The sequence below is a fragment of the Oncorhynchus masou genome, chromosome 31 (assembly GCF_036934945.1).
Source record: "Oncorhynchus masou masou isolate Uvic2021 chromosome 31, UVic_Omas_1.1, whole genome shotgun sequence".
Lineage (NCBI taxonomy): Eukaryota > Metazoa > Chordata > Actinopteri > Salmoniformes > Salmonidae > Oncorhynchus > Oncorhynchus masou.
Window position 1 is genome coordinate 23,308,931 of NC_088242.1, and position 27,659 is coordinate 23,336,589.

A 27,659-nucleotide genomic window follows, 5' to 3' on the forward strand; every position below is an offset into this window, starting at 1 on the left:
TGTCAATGCCTTTGGGCTCAACAAGTGGCAGGAGTCTTTGAAGCGCCCTCTGAAGCCCCTCCTGCTGTTCAAAGACCATTTACTGGCATTTTCTACAAGAAATCTGCCTCCAGAAGTAAAAGCTTCTCCCAAGTGGGTGTGACACCACTCCTGTTGCCTGCTGCACTGCTGCTTGGATTCCACCTGACGATCTGTTCACCGTCTGCCATGGCCTGTCTCCCTCTGTCTGGTACAGGTACCCCCACCACACTCACCCCTCTCTCCCAAGCTTTCACTCGCCTCCAGCAGACACACACTGTTGGGGCGAGTGACTCTGAACTTACAATGGCTAGCCCAAAGTTGTTATTTATTTTATTTTTTTCTTGTGCATTTTGCTATTTTGCTATTTGCCTCATGACTCCTGCATACTTTGTTGACTACAAACTTGCTTTACCAGACCGTGGGAATGAATATGTTTGTTCCCACACTCGGGACTCTGACTCTCTATTGGTTACACAGACTTTTGGCCTTCCATCCTATTCTAACCAATTCCACAAGGTATGACTCCAAACACTCTCCTCACTCCTCACTCAAAAGCTACTCTCCTCGATGTTATCCTCACAAATAATCCTGATAGGTATCAGTCTGGTATTTTCTGTAATGACCTTAGTGATCACTGTTTTACAGCCTGTGTTCGTCACGGCTGCTCAGTGAAACGACCTGTCCTAATTTGTCATAGACGCTTGCTAAAAAACTTTAATGAGCAAGCCTTCCTTTATGAACCTTCGTGAACTGGCCTCTGTAAAATGGTATAGAATCAGCTTGATCCCCTCTGTCGAAGACGCTTGGATCTTCTATTTTGATATTTTCAGTGGTATTGTTAACAAACACACCCCATAAATAAAATTATAATTATAAACAGGTTCAGCCCCTGGTTCAACCGTGATCTTGCCAAGTTACTCCATCTTAAAAATTGCATTTAGCGAAAGGCTCGGAACACACATAATCAGGCTGACTGGCTCTCGTTCAGGCAAATGAGAAATAAGTGCACTCAGGCTATCCGGAAGGCCAAAGTTAGTTACTTTAAGGAGTAGTTCTCTCTCTGTGGGTCTAACCCCAAGAAGTTCTGGAAAAAGGTTAAAGACTTGGAGAATAAACCCTCTTTCTCACAGCTGCCCATGTCCCTTAATGTTAATGATGTGGTTGTTACTGACAAGAAGCAGGCTGAGCTCTTTAAAACCTCTTAGAGATTGGGCTACTTTTTAAAACATTCTGATAAAAATCGCGCAACATTTCAACATCCTGCTACTCATGCCATGAATATAGTATATGCATATGATTAGTATGTGTGCATAGAAAACACTCTGAAGTTTCTAGAACTGGTTCAATGGTGTCTGTGACTATAACAGAACGAGTTCCGTGGTCAAAATCGCCAGAAAACCTGGTCACTAAATCGCCGAAGAAAAAATCAATCCGCCAGTACATGTATTGTCTATTGGAAGGAAAAATAGTTAAGGCTGAGAATACAGTTCCTATAACTTCCACACGATGTCGCCAGTGTTGTGATTTCGATTCAACTAAATCGTTGGTCATCTGAGTAATAGCCACATCCGGTTGTCAAGTCCACAGATGTAAACAATGGAACCGGAAGAGTTAGTTACGTTTCCCAAACTCGTGCTTATTGAATACAGATCGCTCCGTGACCAATTTGATCATTTATTAACGTTTAGTAATACCTAAAGTTGGATTACAGAAGTAGTTTGAAGTGTTTTGTCAAAGTTTATAGGCAACTTTTTTAATTTAAAAAAATAACGTCTCGTTTAAAAAATGTGTTTTTACTGGATCTGACGGTGTTCATAAATTGACATTTTGGGTACACAAGGACCGATTTAATCGAAAAAAAGACCCAATTGTGATGTTTATGGGACATATAGGAGTGCCAACAAATAATCTCGTCCAAGGTAATGAATGTTTTATATTTCATTTCTGTGTTTTGTGTAGCGCCGGCTACGCTAATTCCTTTGTTTACGTCCCCTTCTGGTATTTCGGCGTGTTGCCTGCTATCAGATAATAGCTACTCATGCTTTCGCCGAAAAGCATTTTACAAATCTGACTCGTTGGCTTGATTCACGAGTGTAGCTTGAATTGACTACCCTGCATGTGAATTTTAATGAACGTTTGAGTTTTAACGAGTGCTATTAGCATTTGGCGTAGCGCATTTGCATTTATTGTTGGCAGGGGGTGCGGTTGCGTCCCGGGTGGGCCAGAGAGGTTAATAACCACTTCATTAACCTCTTTGGGCTAGGGGGCAGTATTTTGACGTCTGGATGAAAAGCGTGCCCAAAGTGAACTGCCTGTTACTCAGGCCCAGAAGCTAGGATATGCATATAATTGGTAGATTTGGATAGAAAACAATCTAAAGTTTATACAATCTTAATAATGTCTGTGAGTATAACAGAACTGATATGGCAGGCAAAAACCCGAGGTCAAACCATCCAGAAAAAAACAAATTCAGCCCAACACTGTTTCCAATGGCTGTCATGTTTAATATGAGGTGAAAACCTCCCAGATTGCAGTTCCTAGTGCTTCCACTAGATGTCTTTAGAAAGAGTTTCAGGCTTGTTTTTGGAAAAAGGAGCTAGAATTTGTAGTTTTTCCAAGTGGCTCCCATTTTGGCTGTAGTGTTTTCATACACGTGGATGAGAGCGTTTTCTTTGTTGTTTATCTCCGGTAAAGACAATAACAATTCTCCGTCTTAAATTTGATTGTTTATTTACGTATTAGGGTACCTGAGGTTTGATTAAAAACGTTGTTTGACTTGTTTGGAGAAGTTTATTGGTAACATTTGAAATTAATTTTGTATGCATTTTGAAGGAGGGAAACCGGTGGATTATTGAATGAAGCGCGGCAGTTAAACTGAGTTTTTGGGGATTTATCGAACAAAATGACCATTTGTGATGTAGCTGGGACCTTTTGGAGTGCCAACAGAAGAAGATCTTCAAAGGTAAGGCATTTATTTTATCGCTATTTCTGACTTTCATGGCGCACCTGCCAGGTTGTAAAATGTTTTTAATGCTTTTGTGTGCGGGCACTGTCCTCAGACAATCACATAGTGTGCTTTCGCCGTAAAGCCTTTTTGAAATCTGACACGTTGGCTTGATTCACGAGTGTAGCTTGAATTGACTACCCTGCATGTGAATTTTAATGAACGTTTGAGTTCTTATGGCTGGGGGGCAGTATTGAGTAGCTTGGATGAATAAGTTGCACAACATAAATGGCCTGCTCCTCAGTCTCAGTTGCTAATATATGCATATTATTATTAGTATTGGATAGAAAACACTCTAAAGTTTCTAAACCTGTTTAAATTATGTCTGTGAGTATAACAGAACTCACATTGCAGGCAAAATCCTGAGGAGAAATCAAAACAGGAAGTGAGAAATCTGAGCTTGGTATGTATTCACCACAGTTCCCAAAGAAATCCCCTTGAGATATTAATGATGTTGCACTTCCTAGGGCTTCCACTAGATGTCACCCGTCTATAGCAATTTGAATGAGACTTCTACTGTGTTGCGGGACTGAATGAGAGCAGAATCTATCAGGGGACTGTCAGTCAGCCATTTTCTGATCACGCGCATTCCTCATGTGTTCCATTGCTCATCAAGACACAAAGGAACTTTATTGGAGATATATGTTAAAAACATCCAAATGATTGATTCTGTACTGAGTTTGAAATGTTTCTTCGACCTCTAATATAACTTTTTGAAGTTTTTGTCCGACATAACGCTGACCAGAATGAGTGTTTGGATATGTATACCAAATTATCGAACAAAACAAACATTTATTGTGGACCTGGGATTCCTGGAGTGCTTTCTGATGAAGACTATGAATACAAACCCCCAACATGAATATCTATGTAAATCTAGGTGTAGGAGTATCGTAGTGTGTGCACAGATTCAACTGTATGAATAGATTAGTGTGTCTGTCTCACATGGATGTAGGTAAGGGAATATTTATCATGTAATTTCTTGTTTATGTTCACGCCAACATGGCGGCTATTGTGACTATTTCTTCTGAGCGCTGTTTCAGATTATTGCATGGTTTGCTTATTCCGTAAAGTAAAAAAAAAATCAGACACAGCGGTTGCATTAAGGAGAGGTATATCTATAATTCCATGTGTATATCTTGTATTATCATCTACATTTATGATGAGTATTTCTGTTGAATGATGTGGCTATGCAAAATCACTGGATGTTTTTGGAACTAGTGAATGTAACGCGCCAATGTAAACTCATATTTTGATAAATATGAACTTTATCAAACAAGACATACATGTATTGTGTAACATAAAATTCTATGAGTGTCATCTGATGAAGATCATCAATGTTAGTGATTCATTTTATCTCTATTTATGCTTTTTGTGACTGCTATCTTTGGCTGGAAAAAATGGCTGTGTTTATTGTCGTTTGGTGGTGACCTAACATAATCGTTTGTGGTGCTTTTGCTGTAAAGCATATTTGAAATCAGACACTGCAGTTATTAACAACAAGATAACCTTTAAAATGGTATAAAATACATATATGTTTGAGGAATTTTAATTATGAGATTTCTGATGTTTTGAATTTGGCGCCCTGCACTTTCACTGGCTGTTGTCATATCGATCCCATTAACACGATTTCAGCCCTAAGAAGTTTTAACAAGAAGTTAAGCATTTTTCTGATGTATGACACTTGTATTTTCATGAATGTTAAATATGACTATTTCTGTAATTTGAACTTCGCGCTCTGCAATTTCACCGAATGCTGTCGAGGTGGGTCACTAGCGGAACGCCTGCGCCAGAAAGGTTATCAAAAGTGTTGGAAAAACTTGTCAATAATCCACTGACTGGCTTTTAATGTCTATAGTATTCTTTCGGGTATGCAATCTGGTTTCCTCTCAGGTTATGGACATGTCACTGCAACCTTAAAGGTCCTCAATGACGTCACCATCGCCCTTGATTCTAAGCAATGTTGTGCTGTTATTTTTATTGACTTTTTATGAAAGCTTCTTTTTTTTAAAGCTTTTTATTAAAGCTTTTGATGCAGTACACCATTCCATTCTTGTGGTTCGGCTAAGGGGTATTGACGTCTCTGATGGGTCTTTGGCCTGGTTTGCTAACTACCTCTCTCAAAGAGTGCAGTGTATAAAGTCAGAAAATCTGCTGTCTCAGCCACTGCCTGTCACCAAGGGAGTACACCAAGGCTCGATCCTAGGCCCCACGCTCTTCTCAATATATATCAATAACATAGCATAACATAGGCAGTAGGAAGCTCTCTCATCCATTTATATGCAGATGATACAGTCTTATAAAAAGCTGGCCCCTCCCCGAATTTTGTGTTAAATGCTCTACAACCAAGCTTTCTTAATGTCCAACAAGCATTCCCTACCCTTAACCTTGTTCTGAACACCTCCAAAACAAATGTCATGTGGTCTGGTAAGAAGAATGCCATTCTTCCCTCAGGTGCTATTAATACCTTTGAGGGTTTAGAGCTTGAGGTAGTCACCTCATTCAAGTACTTGGGAGTATGGCTAGATGGTGCACAGTCCTTCTCTCAGCACATTTCAAAGCTGCAGGGTAAAGTTAAATCTTGACTTGGTTTCCTCTATCGTTTCCTCTTTCACCCCAGCTGCCAAACTAGCCCTGATTCAGATGACCATCCTACCCATGCTAGATTACGGAGACATAATTTATAGATCGGCAAGTAAGGGTGCTCTCGAGCGGCTAGATGTTCCTTACCATTCAGCCATCAGATTTGCCACCAATGCTCCTTATAGGACACACCACTGCACTCTATACCCCTCTGTAAACTGGTCATCTCTGTATACCCATTGCAAGATCCACTGGTTGATGCTTATTTATAAAACCCTCTTAGGCCTCACTCCCCTCTACCTGAGATATCTACTGCAGCCCTCATCCTTCACATACAACACCCATTCTGCCAGTCACATTCTGTTAAAGGTCCCCAAAACACACACATCCCTGGGTTGCTCCTCTTTTCAGTTCACTGCAGCTAGCGACTGGAACGAGCTGCAACAAACACTCAAACTGGACAGTTTTATCTCAATCTCTTCATTCAAAGACTCAATCAAGGACACTCTTTAATGACAGTTGTGGCTGCTTTGTGTGATGTATTGCTGTCTCTACCTTCTTTCCCTTTGTGCTGTTGTCTGTGCCCAATAATGTTTGTACCGTGTTTTGTGCTGCTACAGTGTTGTGTTGCTACCATGTTGTTGTCATGTTGTGTTGTCATGTGTTGCTGCCTTGGTATGTTGTTGTATTTAGGTGTCTCTTTATGTAGTGTTGTGTTGTCTCTCTTGTTGCAGTGTTTGTTTTGTCCCCACCTTTTGCCAGGTCGTCATTGTAAATAAGAACGGACTTGCCTAGTTAAATAAAGATTAAATATATATATTTTTTAAATGCTTAATTGAAAGTTATTAATGTAACTTTAGTTGTTCTACGTTGGGCATGATGCAACTCTAATGGTGAAAAAAGTCACTTGAAAGGCATTTATTGCGCGGGCTGTACACACTCCAATAGTCTCTCAATCACAATTTGACAAGCACTTGATAATGCCTCGAATTTCACATCAGCATCCCCTTTCTGGCCGTACTGCACCCTAAAAAAACATGCATTTTGCAGCCAGGATTGCTGTGTTGGAGCCTTCGCCCTGAGTGTGCTGCGCAATCCGAAGCACCTCTCATCTACATGGCTCTCCATCATGTGATTGGGCCTTTCTCACAGGTGACAAGTGAAGACAGACATATCGAGACACAACTGCACGCAATTCCCAGGTGCATATTTAAGATATTGGAAGAACTGTCCACATTTACTTTCATCAGCCAACAAGATAAATAGGCCTAACAAACAGCAAAAACACTAGTCTATTTTTTTATTTAACCAGACAAGTCAGTTAAGAACTGACCACCGTGGACAGACGCCCACCCAGACCCTCCCCTATGGGCTTAGGTGTGCGGCCAAGAGTGGTTCTCAATCAGAGGCAGGTGTTTATCGTTGTCTCTTATTGGGAACCATATTTAGGCAGCTATATTCTTTGGGTATTTCGTGGGTGATTGTTTCCTGTCTTTGTGTTTGTTGCACCAGATAGGGCTGTTTCGGTTTTTCACTTTACTTGTTTTGTAAATTGTTCGTATTTTTCATCTTTCATTAAAGATGTATAACGATAACCACGCTGCATTTTGGTCCTCCTCTTTTTCACCAGAAGAAAACCGTAACACTGTCGTATATCTTTGCTTATTTGAGCTGTTCTTGCCATAATATGGACTTGGTATTTTACCAAATATGGCTTTCTTCTGTATACCAACCCTACCTTGCCACAACACAACTGATTGGCTCAAATGCATTAAGAATGAAATAAATTCCAGAAATTAACTTTTAACCTCTTGGTGTTTGGGGGCAGTATTTTCATTTTTGGAAAAAAAAAAATATTTTGTCAGGAAAAGATGCTAGAATATGCATATAATTGACAGCTTTGGATAGAAAACACTCTAACGTTTCCAAAACTGTAAAGATATTGTCTGTGAGTATAACAGAACTGATGTTGCAGGAGAAAGCCTGAGAAAAATCCAATCCGGAAGTGCCCCAGGTTTTGAAAGCGCTGCGTTCCAATGACTCCCTATATGGCTGTGAATGTACCATCAACGAGCTTACGCTTTCTACATATTCCCTACAGTGTCTACAGCATTGTGACGTAGTTTTACGCATTTCTGTTGAAGAATAGCCGTATGGGGCACATTGCGTAAGTGGTCACATGGTGGCTCCGAGAGAGATTCTCGCGTAAAGTGCAGAGGTAGCCATTACTTCAATCGGTCCTAGAGAAAAAGGAATTGTCCCGACAGATATATTATCGAATAGATATTAGAAAAACACCTTGAGGATGGATTCTAAACAACGTTTGCCATGTTGCTGTCGATATTATGGAGCTAATTTTGAATATTTTTCGGGCGTTGTGGTGACCGCAATTTCCGGGCGATTTCTCAGCCAAACGTGAAGAACAAACGGAGCTATTTCGCCTACAAAAATAATCTTTTGGGGAAAAATAAACTTTGGCTGTCTACCTGGGAGTCTTGTGAGTGAAAACATCCGAAGTTCATCAAAGGTAAACGATTTAATTTGATTGCTTTTCTGATTTCCGTGACAAGTTTGCTTGCTGCTAGCAAGGCATAATGCTATGCTAGGCTATGATAAATGCTTGTCTAGCATTGGCTGTAAAGCATATTTTGAAAATCTGAGATGACAGGGTGATTAACAGAAGGCTAAGCTGTGTTCCAATATATTTCACTTGTGATTTTCATGAATAGGAATATTTTCTTGGAAGATTTATGTCTGTTTCGTTATGCTAATTAGTGTCAGATGATAATAACGGGCCCGTTCACGGGCTGCGCATCACTACAGGTTAACAAGGCACACCTGTTAATTGAAATGCATTCCAGGTGACGACCTCATGAAGCTGGTTGAGAGAATGCCAAGAGTGTGAAAAGCTGTCCTCAAGACAAAGGGTGGCTACTTTGAAGAATCTCAAATATAAAATATATTTATATTTGTTTAACACTATTTTTGTTACCACATGATTCAATATGTTATTTAATAGTTTTCATGTACCGGTTGATGATGCTCTCTGCGCTTTTAACGTACCTCTGAGACTATCACAGTGCAGGTGCATTTATACGGAGACTTGATTACACACAGGTGGATTGTATTTGTCATCATTAGTCATTTGGGTCAACATTGGATCATTCAGAGATCCTCACTGAACTTCTGGAGAGAGTTTGCTGCACTGAAAGTAAAGGGGCTGAATAATTTTGCACGCCCAATTTTTCAGTTTTTGATTTGTTAAAAAAGTTTGAAATATCCAATAAATGTCGTTCCACTTCATGATTGTGTCCCACTTGTTGATTCTTCACAAAAAAATACAGTTTTATATCTTTATGTTTGAAGCCTGAAATGTGGCAAAAGGTCGCAAAGTTCAAGGGGGGCGAATACTTTCGCAAGGCACTGTATATAAAATGGAGCACACAGCCATGCAATCTCCATAGACAAATATTGACAGTAGAATGGCCTTACTGAAGAGCTCATTGACTTTCAACGTGGCACCGCCATACGATGCCACCTTTTCAACAAGTCAGTTAGTGAAATTTCTGCCCTGCTAGAGGTGCCCCGGTCAACTGTAATTGCTGTTATTGTGAAGTGAAAACTTCTAGGAGCAACAACGACACAGCCATGAAGTGGTAGACCACACAAGCGTGTATTGAGAAACAATTGTCTGCAACACTCTCTACCGAGTTCCAAACTGCCTCTGGAAGCAACGTCAACACAATAACTGTTCGTCGGGAGCTTCATGAAATGGGTTTTCATGGCCGAGCAGCTGCACAGAAGCCTAAGATCATCATGCGTATTGCCAAGCGTCGGCTGGAGTGGTGTAAAGCTCGCCGCCATTGGATTCTGGAGCAGTGGAAACATGTTCTCTGAAGTGATTAATCACACTTTACCATCTGGCAGTCTGATGGATGAATCTGGGTTTGGAGGATGCCTGGAGAACACTACTTGCCCCAATGCGTAGTGCCAAATGTAAAGTTTGGTGGAGGAGGAATAATGGTCTGGGGCTGTTTTTCATGGTTCGGCCTAGGCTCCTTAGTTTCGGTGAAGGGAAATCTAAACGCTACAGCATACAATGACATTCCAGACGATTCTGTGCTTCCAACTTTGTGGCAACAGTTTGGGGAAGGCCCTTTCCTGTTTCAGCATGACAATGCCCCCGTACATAAGGTGTGGTCCATACAGAAATGATTTGTCGAGATTGGAGTGGAAGAACTTGACTGACCTGCACAAAGCCCTGACCTAAAACCCATCAAACACCTTTGGGATGAATTTGAACGCCGACTGCGAGCCAGGCCTAATCACCCCCAACATTAGTTCCCGACCTCACTAATGCTCTTGTGGCTGAATGGAGGCAAGTCCCCCCAGTAATGTTCCAACATCTAGTGGAAAGCCTTCCCAGAAGAGTGGCGGCTGTTGTAGTAGCAAAGGAGAGACCAACTCCATATTAATAGCCATGATTTTGGAATGAGATGTCTGACGAGTGGGTGTCCACATACATTTGGCATGTGTAGTGTATGTCATATATGTACGTTGAAAACACTGTATGTTAAAAGCACTGTATGTTTATCATAAAGACTTATTTTTGTTTGCAGGACAAATGTGAAAATCCACATTTGAAATGGAAATATCCTCAAGTATGAAGTCTTCCAAAAACACATGGTTCACATGATTTCACATGTGCAAAACGTGGAAATGTCACATGTGCAATCATGTGATCTTTCCATGCCACAGTCAGAGCCGGTGACAGGTGGGACTGATGACGTTACAGTGTGGCAAGGGTACGGCAGGTTGGTAACGCTCTCATAGGCCCCTCACAAGCACACACATCCCCAGTAAATACACTATGCATGGAATGGCATTTAAAAAGCCTCAGTGAATGAATCCCTTAACACTAGAGCACTCCGTGACCAGGCACACTGTTCAACTCCACACACTCAAACATGCACACACTCTCTGACTAACCCTAATAAAGACAGAAAGAGAGAGAGACAGAGAGAGACAGAGAGAGAGGCAGAGAGAGACAGAGAAAGAAATAGCGCGCGCGAGAGAGAGAGAGAGAGTCAAGTTATTGTGTCTGGGGAGGGAAGAATGTTGAGAGGAAATAATGGATGTTTTCAGATATACAGAAGGTGTAATGATTACGCACTGAAAAAGATGTCGCATAAAGCGTAGTTCATCTTTAAATGTTTGTATTCTTTTCACCGCATCAGGGATAGCGGAACAGAATAGCATACTGTTATGGAACAGAATCCATTGTATTGTACTGTGGAGAGACTCAGTTGCTCGGGATGCTAGTTGTGCTACCCAGCTCTCTACTCTACACAGCAATCCAACTATTCAGCCAAACTATTCACAGTCAAACTTTGTGCTTGTTTGCTCAAGGAAAAGAAGCGAATGCTACCTCTGAAAAGGAGTCTTGCTCTCACAATGAAGCAATGCAGATGATTCAATTTGCTCAGGACAAGATGCCACTGGCATCGCAACACAATGTGTGAGCACTGATGAGTTGTTCAGCTTGTGTTTGCGTCTGTGTTGAGCACTGTGTACACCTGTAGACTCCTTCTCTAAGATGTGTAATGATTCTAAAGCTCTTTGCACTGACACTAATATAACAGGAGTGCCACGGGGGAGGACAATATAGCAATATAAAGCATATTAGCCTCCTGAGCTGAAAAGTCTATATATTTTCCCTGCCCACCATATTTCTGTGTTGCTGTGTCACCTGGCTTGGATAGGACATTGCAAGCAGACGAAGAGGGATATGCTAAGCTTATGAAGCACTATAGCAATAGTAAAACACTATAGAGTATGTGTCCAGGGCCCACCATTTAGGGAATATGGTCTCATTTGGGACAAATCCCTGGTCTATTCCCCTTACTGTTGTTCCAAGTTACAGCAGTGAAGGTCCCGACTCTAATACCACACTCACATTTCCACACTCCTCCTTCCTACGCCTGCTATTTAGTTAGCGAGCCCAGCTTGTCCCCTACCCCTCTAGACAAGGAATATTATTGGATTGAACTCATGTTAATTTGTTCGGAGCTGGCATGAAATTGTTTCTGTTAATAAAAGATATACACGCTCGGTGGCAGGGCCAGGGCCGAGGCACGAAGAAGATTACTGGTTTTAAGTCAGAGGAGGAGAAGATGAGGCGAGGAGAGGGCCTGACAAGAGTAGAGCGGAGAGGGGCTTAGAGAGGCTGTTAAGGCAGCGTGTCTGTATGTGAATTCACTGCTTCTCTCTGATAGCTAAAGTGGAGGGGAGTTAAAAGGCAAGGCCAGATGTGCTCTTTACGGCTCCATACATACACTCCTCTTCCTCTTCCTCCACCTCCTCCCTCCATTGCTCTGATGTCTTTTATTCTCTCCAGCTTTCAAACTCACTCTCTCTCTCTCCCTCTCTCTGTCTCTCTCTCTCTCTCTATCTATTTCTTTCTCTCTCTCTCTCTCTCTCTCTCTCTCTCTCTCTCTCTCTCTCTCTGTCTCTCTCTCTCTCTCTATCTCTCTCTCTCTCTCTCTCTCTCGCTCTCTCTCTCTATCTCTCTCTCTCTCTCTCTATCTATCTATCTATCTATCTATCTATCTATCTATCTATCTATCTATCGATCTATCTATATCTCTCTCTCTCTCTCTCTCTCTCTCTCTCTTTCAACACACAAGCCCACATGGAAACACACAAGTATTCACGCAAGCACGCAAACAGAAATGCATGTGTCATGTTCGCACGCACATGACATCAGTGACATCAGTGGCCTGATCAGTGGCCTGAGGACAGAAGGTTGCGTGTCCTGGTGTCTGTGTGAGTCTTTAAAACAGTGTTGATCACCAGAGACCTTGCATAACCTCATTACCATAAGGCTGGCGTTGACCTTCCCACTGCCCATCTCCCCTTACCTGTCACTGGGGAGGACATTGTGAGGGATGGGGCCACTACAAACACATGCAAGGACACACACTCAAACATCCGATAACACACACACACAAACAAACACTAAATCACTCACCCAATAACACAGACACACTCAATCACTCAATAACACAGACAGACAATAGCCTGTCCAGTAATTAGGAGCATTGGTCCTGCTAAGCCATGAGCCATTATGTTTTCCATCTGTGTATTGGTCCTGATGCACTGACTGTTACTGCTGTGTTCTCTCTGTCCGTGTTTTTATCTCCCTGAGGCATTGTAGAGAGCAGCAAGCAGCTCCATCAACACTAGACCTTTGTTCACCTCAGTCCAGTGTGTGGTGTAACAGGTCCAGTGTCAGCTCACCGTCTCAACGTTCCATTTAGACCTCCGACAGAGCACACCACTTCTAGAGATAAGACCAGAGCTTGCCACATGATTCAAACCTCCCAGTTAACACTAAAGTGTCCGTCTGTGTCTCTCTCTCTCTCTGTCTGTGTCTCTCTCTCTCTCTGTCTGTGTCTCTCTCTCTCTCTCTCTCTCTCTCTCTCTCTCTCTCTCTCTCTCTCTCTCTCTCTCTCTCTCTCTCTCTCTCTCTCTCTCTCTCATAGCTTCAGGGGAGAGGAGGGAATTAACCAATTAGAAGCTGGGGAGGATTGGGTGGCCATGATGATTTATATATTATTTTTTGTTGTATTTTTTTAACCATAATAATGCCTCCTACTGGCCCACCAACAACACTTCCAGCAGTATCTGGTCTCCCATCCAGGACCAACCCTGCTTAGCTTCAGAGGCAAGCAAGCAGTGGGATGCAGGGTGCGCTATGCGCCATTTTGGATCTATAGGGGTCTGTAAAGTATACAGTGGCAGTACTCACCTGTACTCCAATGAGAACCGTGTGAGCTCAGTGCCATTATGGATCCATTTGAACTCCAGGGGCCAGCTCCCCTCCGCCATACATGTCAACACCAGCCTGTTACGCTCCAGGTGCAACTGGCTCCGCACCGGCTCCGTCTTAAAGTAGGGCGGCACATCATCTGGAGAGAGAGAGAGAGATAAGTATACCCATAGACATATGGACAGAGAGAGATAATGCACTTCTGGGGTTTGTAGTATATGGCCAATATACCACACCTCCTCGAGCATTTTTGCTTAATTATACAGCGATTCATGAGACAGGATTCATGAGTCGAGAAGAGCTAAGATATGTGGATTGGAGATATGGGTTCTCTGTGTGTCTGAACTGTTAAGCATGACATACTGTATCACTTTCCCCAGCCCAAACAGGGTTAGATAGAAGCCCAAACAGGGTTAGATAGAAGCCCAAACAGGGTTAGATAGAAGCCCAAACAGGGTTAGATAGAAGAGGAAAAAGACAAGGGAAATGCTTTCCCCAGCCCAAACAGGGTTAGATAGAAGCCCAAACAGGGTTAGATAGAAGCCCAAACAGGGTTAGATAGAAGAGGAAAACGACAGGGAAATGCTTTCCTCAGCCCAAACAGGGTTAGATAGAAGCCCAAACAGGGTTAGATAGAAGAGGAAAACGACAGGGAAATGCTTTCCACAGCCCAAACAGGGTTAGATAGAAGCCCAAACAGGGTTAGATAGAAGAGGAAAAAGACAAGGGAAATGCTTTCCCCAGCCCAAACAGGGTTAGATAGAAGCCCAAACAGGGTTAGATAGAAGCCCAAACAGGGTTAGATAGAAGCCCAAACAGGGTTAGATAGAAGCCCAAACAGGGTTAGATAGAAGAGGAAAAAGACAAGGGAAATGCTTTCCCCAGCCCAAACAGGGTTAGATAGAAGCCCAAACAGGGTTAGATAGAAGCCCAAACAGGGTTAGATAGAAGAGGAAAAAGACAAGGGAAATGCTTTCCCCAGCCCAAACAGGGTTAGATAGAAGGCGAACAGGGTTAGATAGAAGCCCAAACAGGGTTAGATAGAAGCCCAAACAGGGTTAGATAGAAGCCCAAACAGGGTTAGATAGAAGCCCAAACAGGATTGGATAGAAGAGGAAAAAGACAAGGGAAATGCTTTCCCCAGCCCAAACAGGGTTAGATAGAAGCCCAAACAGGGTTAGATAGAAGCCCAAACAGGGTTAGATAGAAGCCCAAACAGGGTTAGATAGAAGCCCAAACAGGATTGGATAGAACAGGAAAAAGACAAGGGAAATGCGTGAAATCCCTTCATCATTCCCTCCGTGCCTCTCCATTTCGCTTTGTCTCTCTTCTCTGTCTGTGTTTGTGAACATGTAGAAGCACAGAGTGAAGAGTACAGAGCACTGAGGATAGAACAGAATAGATGATGCTACACAGACACACACACACACACACACACAAACATACACACACAGTCTTGTATAACTGGCCTTGTGGGGACACACAATTCAGTCAATTCAAACACACACACACCTCCATCAAACCAGCTCCAAATTCACCTCACTGTCATACTCCCTGGTGGATGTGAAAGCTCACTCTTGATAGATGGTACTACAATTAACACATCATGCTTGATGATGATTGTAAATATAGACCAATTTAATTGGATGGTTGGATAATATAATTTTCAAATTAGCTAATAATCAAGAATTGGAATTAAACTGTCAAAATGATCTATTGGCTTGGTTTTTGCACTGCTATTTTGGCTCCACCAATCCAACAGAGGTAGGGTTAGTAAAACAGATGAAAGAAAGGGGGAAAGATGGAGATGGATTCAGTCTATAAACAGAGGTAGACAAGAAGAGAAGGCAATTGGTAGGCAGTATGATGGAGTGAGGGGTAAATGGAAGAGAAGACAATTGGTAGACAGTATGATGGAGTGAGGGGTAAATGGAAGAGAAGACAATTGGTAGGCAGTATGATGGAATGAGGGGTAAATGGAAGAGAAGGCAATTGGTAGGCAGTATGATGGAATGAGGGATAAAAGGAAGAGAAGACAATTGTTAGGCAGTATGATGGAGTGAGGGATAAATGGAAGAGAAGAAAATTGGTAGGCAGTATGATGGAGTGAGAGATAAATGGAAGAGAAGACAATTGGTAGGCAGTATGATGGAGTGAGGGATAAATGGAAGAGAAGACAATTGGTAGGCAGTATGATGGAGTGAGGGATAAAAGGAAGAGAAGACAATTGGTAGGCAGTATGATGGAGTGAGGGATAAATGGAAGAGAAGACAATTGGTAGGCGGTATGATGGAGTGAGGGATAAATGGAAGAGAAGACAATTGGTAGGCAGTATGATGGAGTGAGGGATAAATGGAAGAGAAGACAATTGGTAGGCAGTATGATGGAGTGAGGGATAAAAGGAAGAGAAGACAATTGGTAGGCAGTATGATGGAATGAGGGATAAAAGGAAGAGAAGACAATTGGTAGGCAGTATGATGGAGTGAGGGATAAATGGAAGAGAAGACAATTGGTAGGCAGTATGATGGAGTGAGGGATAAAAGGAAGAGAAGACAATTGGTAGGCAGTATGATGGAGTGAGGGATAAATGGAAGAGAAGACAATTGGTAGGCGGTATGATGGAGTGAGGGATAAATGGAAGAGAAGACAATTGGTAGGCAGTATGATGGAGTGAGGGATAAATGGAAGAGAAGACAATTGGTAGGCAGTATGATGGAGTGAGGGATAAAAGAAAGAGAAGACAATTGGTAGGCAGTATGATGGAGTGAGGGATAAATGGAAGAGAAGACAATTGGTAGGCAGTATGATGGAGTGAGGGATAAAAGGAAGAGAAGACAATTGGTAGGCAGTATGATGGAGTGAGGGATAAAAGGAAGAGAAGTCAATTGGTAGGCAGTATGATGGAGTGAGGGATACAAGGAAGAGAAGACAATTGGTAGGCAGTATGATGGAATGAGGGATAAAAGGAAGAGAAGACAATTGGTAGGCAGTATGATGGAGTGAGGGATAAATGGAAGAGAAGACAATTGGTAGGCAGTATGATGGAATGAGGGATAAATGGAAGAGAAGACAATTGGTAGGCAGTATGATGGAGTGAGGGATAAATGGAAGAGAAGACAATTGGTAGGCAGTATGATGGAGTGAGGGATAAAAGGAAGAGAAGACAATTGGTAGGCAGTATGATGGAGTGAGGGATAAAAGGAAGAGAAGACAATTGGTAGGCAGTATGATGGAGTGAGGGATAAAAGGAAGAGAAGACAATTGGTAGGCAGTATGATGGAGTGAGGGGTAAATGGAAGAGAAAGCCAGGGGGTGAATGATGTACATGAGAAAGACTGAAAGGGAAAAAGAGAAATGTAGAGGATAGGAGGGTTATGGCTTGTAGAGGATAGGAGGCTTATGGCTTGTAGAGATAGATGGTTTCACAGTCTCCTTAGTGTGGGTTAATGCTAATGTTATGCGTGGTGGAGAATAGGAGGGAAGTTTATGAAAATGAGGGAGATTGAGGCGTGCAAGAGATTTTATTAGACGGCCGAGACTAATTGTTCCCTAGTGATCTGGGCTGTGCTTTTATCTGTGATAGAGAGATAAAGAGAGGAGGAGTGAGAGAGAGAGAGAGAGAGAGAGAGAGAGAGAGAGAGAGAGAGAGAGAGAGAGAGAGAGAGAGAGGAGCACATAGTGGGGACCAGCCACATAACACATTGAACACTGATGGGTATCACATGTCTCCTCTGTGCTCTCTCATCAGACAACCAAGAGACTGGGCTGCTTTACAGGGGTGAATGGTAGGCCTGCAAAGTCAACACAGGTTTTACTGGACCACTGAGGTCATGTAGGGGTATGTGGGGACATGTAGGGGTATGTGGGGACATGTAGGGGTATGTAGGGACATGTAGGGATATGTAGAGGCATGTAGGGGTATGTTTGGACATGTAGGGATATGTAGAGACATGTAGGGGTATGTAGGGACCTGTATGGACATGTAGGGGTATGTGAGGACATTTAGGGGTATGTGGGGACATGTAGGGACATGTATGGACATGTAGGGGTATGTGGGAACATGTAGGGGTATGTGGGGACATGTAGGGGTATGTGGGGACATGTAGGGGTATGTAGAGACATGTAGGGGTATGTTTGGACATGTAGGGATATGTAGAGACATGTAGGGGTATGTAGGGACATGTAGGGGTATGTGGGGACATGTAGGGGTATGTAGAGACATGTAGGGGTATGTGGGAACATGTAGGGGTATGTAGAGACATGTAGGGGTATGTTTGGACATGTAGGGATATGTAGAGACATGTAGGGGTATGTAGGGACCTGTATGGACATGTAGGGGTATGTAGGGACATGTAGGGGTATGTGAGGACATTTAGGGTTATGTGGGGACATGTAGGGACATGTAGGGATGTGTAGGGACATGTAGGGGTATGTGGGGACATGTAGGGGTATGTGGGGACATGTAGGGTTATGTAGGAACATGTAGGGATATGTAGGGGTATGTAGGGACATGTAGTGGTATATATGGACATGTAGGGATATGTAGAGACATGTAGGGGTATGTAGGGACCTGTATGGACATGTAGGGGTATGTAGGGACATGTAGGGGTATGTGAGGACATTTAGGGTTATGTGGGGACATGTAGGGACATGTAGGGATGTGTAGGGACATGTAGGGGTATGTGGGGACATGTAGGGGTATGTGGGGACATGTAGGGTTATGTAGGAACATGTAGGGATATGTAGGGGTATGTAGGGACATGTAGTGGTATATATGGACATGTAGGGGTATGTGGGGACATGTTGGGATATGTAGGGACATGTAGGGGTATGTGGGGACATGTAGGGATATGTGGGGACATGTAGGGATATGTGGGGACATGTAGGGGTATGTGGGGACATGTAGGGACATGTAGAGGTATGTGGGTACATGTAGGGACATGTATGGATATGTAGGGACATGTAGGAGTATGTGGGGACATGTCGGGGTATGTGGGGACATGTAGGGGTATGTGGGGACATGTTGGGATATTTGGTGACATGTAGGGGTATGTAGGGACATGTAGGAATATGTGGGGACATGTAGGGGTATGTGGGGACATGTATGGGTATGTGGGGACATGTAGGGGTATGTGGGGACATTTAGGGGTATGTGGGGACATGTACTGTAGAGAGGCATTTGGAGACCTTCAGCCTGTGAGAGAACATGTGGTTGTTCAGTATCCAACGGCACTTGAATGGATGTTATGGATGTAATTCTGATTCACAATGTACTTTAACTTCTTTCTATGGAGGGAATGAAATAATGGAGTAAGCCACTGTTCAAGAGGTAGGAAAAACAGAGAGATACAATGGGGAAGAACGCCAGGGGCTGTATATTCCATGTCAGTTCCCATGAATACAAACACTCCCATCACACACACACACACACACACACACACACACACACACACACACACACACACACACACACACACAGGCATGTGCAAGAAACCCCCCCCCCCACCCCCTCCCCAGTCGAGGTTTCACGTCTGCACACACTACAAAGCAATTCATGTTTGATGCGGGAGGCTGTATTGTAGCTCATCTGCATACACTAGATCTAATGGGTCCCTCGTAGGTTTGCAAAATTCCTGGATCTTTTAATAAAATCCCTGGTTTTCCAGAAATGCTGGTTGGAGGATTCTGGATTTCCTGCTTATTCCCTCCTGACTCCGGGAATCTTCCAACAGTGATTTCGGGAAAACGAGAGAATTTATTGAAAGTTCCAAGGAATTTTGACCCTACATTTACAAAGAGAGGTCGTCTCAAATCCAGTTGGTGCATGTGTGTTCCTCGCTGTGTGTGTGTGTGTGTGGTGTGTGTTTAATTTACTGAGCAGTCAATTAAAGCTACTCTTTCATTAATGAGAACACTGCCAGGTGTAAATTGTTGCCCTAGGGTTAACATCCATAATAGAATAGATTCTCTCATTTCCAAAATAAGACCTAGTAAGTTTTCATTCCTCTCACCTTTCTCTCTCCTTAATATGTGCCTTTTCACAAGTGTTGGAGTGCTAATTAAACTATCTGAAGTTAGAAAGTAATAGTACACACACACACACACACACACACACACACACACACACACACACACACACACACACACACACACACACACACACGCTGCATCGCAATGTAGGTTCCATTCTATGAGATTACATTGGGGCATTATCCAATTGCAAAGTATAATGGGAGGAGAGTCACACCAGTGAGTAGCTAGTCTACAGTAACACCCATCCATCCACCTGGGCCTCCTTACTCCCAGTCCGGTTCCCAACAGGTCTCCAGTGGCTGCCAGTAACAGACAGCTTCTCTCTGTCTCAGCTCATTCCCAAGAGAACAGCACAGCTCCCAGGTCCCAGGTCCCAGCTCCCAGTTAGCTAGGCTACATACATATTTCATCTAGCTCTAGCTACAGAGTGTGTGTGTATGGATGTGTGCGGGTGTGGGTGTGTGGTGAAGATGCCCGTCAGTGGAAGGTCTGCTCTGCTGGTGGTCTGGCTGGGCTGTTAAGCACTCCCACTGGGTGTGAGATCTGTTCTGGAGCATGTGGTTATTTAGCACAATGGCCTGGCCCTGTCTGTGTGTGGGGTGTGCCAATCTGTTCCAGGGCCTGTCATTATTTAGCCCAGTGGCGTGGCCCTGTCTGTGTGCGGGGTGTGCCAATCTGTTCCAGGGCCTGTCATTATTTAGCCCAGTGGCCTGGCCCTGTCTTAGTGCGTGCTGGTGACCACCACTATCTGTCCCACTGAGACAATCATAGCCAGGCCACAGCCAAGCAGGCCCTCCTTCTTCCTAAACACTGCAAACACACAAACACACACATTCACACACTAACACACGGTGATCATCCACTGCCCAGACACACGCAAAGACACACAGAAACAAAGAACCACACACACACCACAGTGTACATTCAGATCCACTTTGGCCTGGCTCCAGCTTACAGGCCTATTTGTTCTGTGGCATGGTCAGATCAGCTCTCCATAGCTCTTGATAGAACTACATTTCCCATGAGGCAGTGGGGCTGGACAATAATCCCTCCTCCCTTCTGTTGGTCCTACAAAGCCCCCTGGTACACATCAGTTCAGATATCCATTCACTACAGCTGGCCAGTCCCAGAGCCCCCAAATCCCAGGAGTGGGCAGGATACTGGGTCAGAGTGGGGGTGTGGGGTTTGGGAGACACCAAGGCTCCCTAGTGGCCTGCCAAACCAACAGCACACAACCAACACACCAAGGCTATTTCTCAATGTGCCTTTACTCTATTCCTTGCTTCCTCTCTCCTCGCCTCCTTCTCAAACAGAGTATGAGATCCAAGGTCTCTCCCCTCAGACCTTCTTATTTGATTCATTTTGAGAGGGAGGCCAGGAGAAAGGACATAAGGAACTGAGAAAGAGCCCAATGCCTCAAATGTTTTTTTTTCCCTTGCAACCTTCACCATCTCTGATGCTAAGATGCCCAGTCCGTTGTTGTGACCAGGCGCCACCAACCCTCCACCCTCCCGCCTCTCACTGTGGGGATAAGATAGGAAGGCCTTGACACCATAAATCAGAGAGGTAAAACATTAAAAGTCATCTCCCTTCTTTAACGGCCTCGCTGGAGAAGGACGCAGGCTCGTAAATCTGCTGGCTAACCTTTCGGCGTGACAGGGTAAGCTCTCAGCGCACGCTCCCACCTTTATCACTCACCCCAGAGCCATCGCTCCTCTCCCTAATAACATCAAAACAGAATGACACGGTGCAAGGAATGAGATGAAACACTACCTCCCACGCAGAGAAGAGCTTTTAATATGGACGTGTGTGTGTTTGTGGCGTGTGGTGTGCGTGTACTTAAGTGTGTTTGTGTTATGGAAGTGAAAGAAAGACACTGTGTGTAACTATTTGTGTCAGAGAGCGAGGAACGCAATATTATGTATGCGTGTGTGTCTGTGAATGTGTATCTCCCTCAGACATGTGTGTGAGCAAGCAGGTTTAATTTCTCTGAAGATCCAGAAATAAAAGCCTCTGTTGCGGACGAGGCGGGCTTCGTGCGTCGCTGCATGCTCTGAGCAAATTATGCCATTATGTTCATGGGAGCAAATCAAATCCTGCATTACTGAGACAATAAAGGCTAAGATGGGTCCCGCGTGTCAGGATCACATGGCTAAAGCCCTGGAACATCCCCACAAACAACCTGCACATCAACCAACTACTCAGAAACACTCTGGTCACAGCTGATATGAGGAGTGGGGTCTTGTACTCACAAACTGGAAAAGCTACTGTAACAAACAGAAGGAGGGAGGGAGGAAGGAGAGAGAAGTACGAGGACACACACACAGTACATACACAAGCAACCTGACTAAACCAAACCGCAGGGATGGGGTGTGTCCACTGGTCGCCTCTGGACTGTTGAAATATTAAAGCAGTAAAGCAATGTTCTTTATCGGTCAATAATGTATGGTTAGGTTACTGGGGAATCTCACTGAGAGAATATAGAGTTGAATATAGGCCCCATAGCACACAGAAACACACACACACACACACACACACACACACACACACACACACACACACACACACACACACACACACACACACACACACACACACACACACACACACACACACACACACACACACACACACACTTGAACGCAGGCACACATACAGTACACACACACACGCACACCAAGGGCAATGGTAGTTGTTTGGGTACCGACGTAAACTTCTTCCATGGTTGAGGATATTTCCATTGCATGTCGTGTTGTACTCTTGACTGGAGACATTAGCATAAGCATGATGACATTTCTCTGTAATGGTGATGTCACATCACATTATGTGTTGACATGAGCACTGAATGTACCAAACATTAGGAACACCTTGCTAATATTGAGTTGCACCCCCTTTTGCCCTCAGAACAAGCTGAATTTGTTGGGGCATGGACTCTATAAGGTGTCAACAGCTTTCCACGGGGATGTTGGCCCATGTTGACTCCAACGCTTCCCTCAGTTGTGTCAAGTTGGCTGAATGTCCTTAGGGTGGTGGACCATTATTGATTACACAGAGGGAAGAGTTGAGCTTTGGAACATCTACATTTTTAAAAGTCTAATAAATCCATGTAATATCGCCTACACCTTCACAATATATCAATGTAATATCGCCTACACCTTCACAATAAATCCATGTAATATCGCCTACACCTTCACAATAAATCAATGTAATATCGCCCACACCTTCACAATAAATCCATGTAATATCGCCTACACCTTCACAATAAATCCATGTAATATTGCCTACACCTTCACAATAAATCAATGTAATATCGCCTACACCTTCACAATAAATTCATGTAATATCGCCTACACCTTCACAATAAATCCATTATTTATTTTAGACAGGTCTAAAGAAGCATGATATGAAGACAATGCAGTCTATTTCAGAAGAACAGAATAGCATACTCTGAGTTGTCCTTATGTGTCACGCCCTGACCATAGAGAGCCTTTTATTTTCTATGTTGGGTAGGTCAGGGTGTGACTAAGGTGGGTTATGTAGGTTGTTTTATGTCTATGTTGGCCTGGTATGGTTCCCAATCAGAGGCAGCTGTTTATCGTTGTCTCTGATTGGGGATCATATATATGCAGCCATTTCCCCGCTGTTTTTTTGTGGGATCTTGTTTTTGTATTGACTTCAGGTTTCATTTGTTCTGTATTGTTTTGGTGAGTTTAATTTATTAAACATGTGGAACTGTACGCACGCTACGCCTTGGTCCATTTATTTCAACGATCTTGAAAGAAGATCCCACCACCCACTGACCAAGCAGCGTGCCCAGGAGGAGCAGGGATCATGGGCCTGGGAGGAAAGCCAGGAGTGGAGGGCATCCTAGACTTGGGACAAAATAATGGCAGGAGACAAAAGCCTGCCATGGAAGCAGGCTGAAGCAGCGAAGGAGGGACAGCGACGAAACCGGGATTCGCGGCCACGAGAAGCAGTCTCAAACAATGTTTTTCGGGGGGGGCACATAGGGGTGGTCGGCGACGCTGAGGGGTGAGTCAGAGACCATGGAGGAAGCGATGGAGAGATTGAGAGAGAGTGAATGGAGGGGTGAGATAGAGACCTTCGAGGAGTGGTTGGCGAAATGTGAAGAGAGTGAAGCGGAAGAGCTTTTGGTCTGGCTGGAGTGGCAAGACAGTCGCCCTGAGGAGCGTGTTAGCCGTCCGATGCCACCTGTGTCAGCTCCCCGTATTCGTCCTGTGTCATCATCGTGTCATCTGTTTGGAACCTTCTGTGCCGGCTCCACGCACCAGGTCTCCAGTGCGCATCCACAGCCAGTACGTCCTGTGCCAGCTCTCCGCACTCGCTTTGAGGAGCGTGTTATTGTTCTGGTACAAAGTGTGCCGGTTCTACGCACCGTGTCTCCAGTGCGCCCGGTACGTCCTGTGCCAGCTCCCCACACTTGCCGTGTTAAGGTTGTCATCTGTCCAGGACACGTTGTGCCAGCTCTACGTTCCAGACCTCCAGTGTGCCTCCACAGCCGGTACGTCCTGTGCCGGCTCCACACACCAGGCCTCCTGTGCGTCTCCCCAGCCCGGTACGTCCTGTGCCGGCTCCACGCTCCAGGCCTCCTGTGCGTCTCCCCAGCCCGGTACGTCCTGTACCGGCTCCACGCACCAGGCCTCCTGTGCATCTCCCCAGCCCGGCACGTCCTGTGCCGGCTCCACGCTCCAGGCCTCCTGTGCGTCTCCCCAGCCCGGTACGTCCTGTGCCGGCTCCACGCACCCAGCCTCCAGTGCGTCTCCCCAGACCGGTACGCCCTGTGCCAGCTCCACGCACCAGGCCTCCAGCGATGGTCTGCAGCCCGGAGCCTCCAGCGATGATCCATGGCACGGAGACTCCAGCGATGATCCATGGCACGGAGCCTCCAGTGATGATCCATGGTCCGGAGCCTCCTGCGAGGGTTCCTACCCTTCTAAAGTCTTCGAAAGCAAAGTTAACAAACAGATCACCGACCATTTCAAATCCCACCGTACCTTCTCCACTATGCAATCTGGTTTCCGAGTTGGTCATGGGTGCACCTCAGGCACGCTCAAGGTCCTAAACGATATCATAGCCACCATCGATAAAAGACAATACCGTATAGCTGTATTTATCGACCTGGCCAAGGTGAACCCGCCTGCCCATCTAGCATCACTACTCCGGACGGTTCTGACTTAGAATATGTGGACAACTACAAATATCTTGTTGTCTGGTTATCTCCAATCCAAAATTAAATTTAGAATCGGCTTCCTATTTCGCAACAAAGCATCCTTCACTCATGCTGCCGAACATACCCTTGTAAAACGGACTATCCTACCAATCCTTGACTTCGGTAATGTAATTTGCAAAATAGCCTCCAACTCTCTACTCAGCAAATTGGATGCAGTCTATCACAGTGCCATCCATTTTGTCACCAAAGCCCCATATACTACCCACCACTGCGACATGGTTCGTCTCATTGGCTGAACCTTGCTTCATACTCGTCCCCAAACCCATAGGCTCCAGGTCATCTATAAGTCTTTGCTAGGTAAAGCCCCGCCTTATCTCAGCTCACTGGTCACCATAGCAGCACCCACCTGTAGCATGCGCTCCAGCAGGTATATTTCACCGGTCACCCCCAAAGCCAACTCCTCCTTTGGCCGCCTTTCCTTCCAGTTCTCTGCTGCCAATGACTGGAACGAACTGCAAAAATCACTGAAGCTGGAGACTTATATCTCCCTCGCTAACTTTAAGCATCAGCTGTCAGAGCATCTTACCAATCATTACACCTGTACATCTTTAAATAGCACTACCTCATCCCATATTGTTATTTTTGCTCCTTTGCACCCAAGTATCTCTACTTGCACATTCATCTTCTGCACATCTATCACTACAGTGTTTAACCAGTTGGATATAGGGGGCGCTATTTGAATTTTTGGATGAAAAACATTCCCGTTTTAAACAAAATATTTTGCCACGAAAAGATGCTCGACTATGCATATAATTGACAGCTTTGGATAGAAAACACTCTGACGTTTCCAAAACTGCAAAGATATTGTCTGTGAGTGCCACAGAACTGATGTTACAGAACAAACCCAGATAAAAATCCAATCAGGAAGTGTCACATTTTTTGAAACCGCCTCATGGCAATGACTCCTTATATGGCTGTGGAGGAGCTAGTAGTCAGCTTACGTTTTCCACATTTTCCCCAAGGTGTCTGCAGCATTGTGACATATTTGTAGGCATATCATTGGAAGATTGACCATAAGAAACTACATTTACCAGGTGGTCGCTTGGTGTCCTCCGTTGCAATTATTGCGTAATCTCCAGCTGCAGTACTTTTCCGTTTGCTATGGAGGAGAAACCCAACTGCCACGAATGATTTATCATCGAATAGATATGTGAAAAACACCTTGAGGATGATTCTAAACAACGTTTGCCATGTTTCTGTCGATATTATTAATTATTATTAGTTAATTTGGAAAAAAGTTTGGCGTTGTAGTGAATGAATTTTCGTTTTTTTTTCTTACCCAAAAGTGATGAACAAAATGGACCGATTTCTCCTACACAAATAATCTTTTTGGAAAAAATGAACATTTGCTATCTAACTGAGAGTCTCCTCATTGAAAACATCCGAAGTTCTTCAAAGGTAAATTATTTTATTTGAATGCTATTCTTGTTTATGTGAAAATGTTGCCTGCTGAATGCTAGGCTTAATGCTATGCTAGGCTATCAATACTCTTACACAAATGCTTGGGTAGATTTGGTTGAAAAGCATATTTTGAAAATCTGAGATGACAGTGTTGTTAACAAAAGGCTAAGCTTGTGTTTGAATATATTTATTTTATTTAATTTGCGATTTTCATCAATAGGAAACGTTGCGTTATGGTAATGCGCTTGAGGCTATGATTACGCTCCCGGATACGGGATTGCTCGTCGCTAGAGGTTAACTCCCTCCACCTACCCAAGAACGTCAGAGTCCAAAAATCAGTTAACCACCTAACTGAGGAACTCAATTTAATCTTGTGCAATACCCTAGATGCAGTTGCACCCTTAAAAACAAAAAACATTTGACATAAGAAACTAGCTCCTTGGTATAAAGAAAATACTCGAGCTTTGAAGCAAGCTTCCAGAAAATTGTCTTCCGACTAAGACAGTGCCGTGCAGTATTGAAGAGACCTCACTGCTGCTCGATCATCCTATTTTTCCAACTTAACTAAGGAAAATAAGAACAATCCAAAATGTATTTTTGATACTGTCGAAAAGCTAACTAAAAAGCAGTATTCCCCAAGAGAGGATGGCTTTCACTTCAGCAGTGATAAATTCATGAACTTCTTTGAGGAAAAGATCATGATCATTAGAAAGCAAATTACGGACTCCTCTTTAAATCTGCGTATTCCTCCAAAGCTCAGTTGTTCTGATTCTGCAACAACTCTTCCAGGACCGAGGATCAAAGGAGAGACTCAAGTTTTTTAGTACTATATCTCTTGGCACAATGATGAAAATAATCATGGCCTCTGAACCTTCAAGCTGCATACTGGACCCTATTCCAAATAAATAACTGAAAGAGCTGCTTCCTGTGCTTGCCCCTCCTATGTTGAACATAATAAGCGGCTCTCTATCCACCGAATCTGTACCAAACTCACTAAAAGTGGCAGTAATAAAGCCTCTCTTGAAAAAGCCAAAACTTGACAAAGAAAATATAAAAAAACTATCGGCCTATATCGAATCTCCCAATTATCTCCAAAAAAAATGAAAAGCTGTGGCGCAGCAACTCACTGCCTTCCCGAAGACAAACAATGTATACGAAACGCTTCAGTCTGGTTTTAGACCCCATCATAGCACTGAGACTCCACTCGTGACCTTTTAATGTCGCCAGACCGAGGCTCTGCATCTGTCCTCGTGCTCCTAGACTTTAGTGCTGCTTTTACTACCATCGATCACCACATTATTTTGGAGAGATTGGAAACCCAAATTGGTCTACGTGGACAAGTTCTGGCCTGGTTTAGATCTTATCTGTCGGAAAGATATCAGTTTGTCTCTGTGGATGGTTTGTCCTCTGACAAATCAACTGTAAAATTCGGTGTTCCTCAAGGCTCTGTTTTAGGACCACTATTGTTTTCACTATATACACTGCTCAAAAAAATAAAGGGAACACTTAAACAACACAATGTAACTCCAAGTCAATCA

At 43.9% G+C, this 27,659-nt stretch overlaps 1 protein-coding gene across 1 annotated transcript in view; it reads right to left on the reverse strand.

Moving 5' to 3' along the window:
• Positions 1-27,659, reverse strand: part of sdk2b (sidekick cell adhesion molecule 2b) — a 476,242-nt gene that overhangs the window by 134,902 nt on the left and 313,681 nt on the right. The window contains exon 2 of the mRNA XM_064950386.1: positions 13,416-13,575. Within this exon, the coding sequence (XP_064806458.1) occupies positions 13,416-13,575 (160 nt within the window). The remainder of the gene's footprint in view (positions 1-13,415; positions 13,576-27,659) is intronic.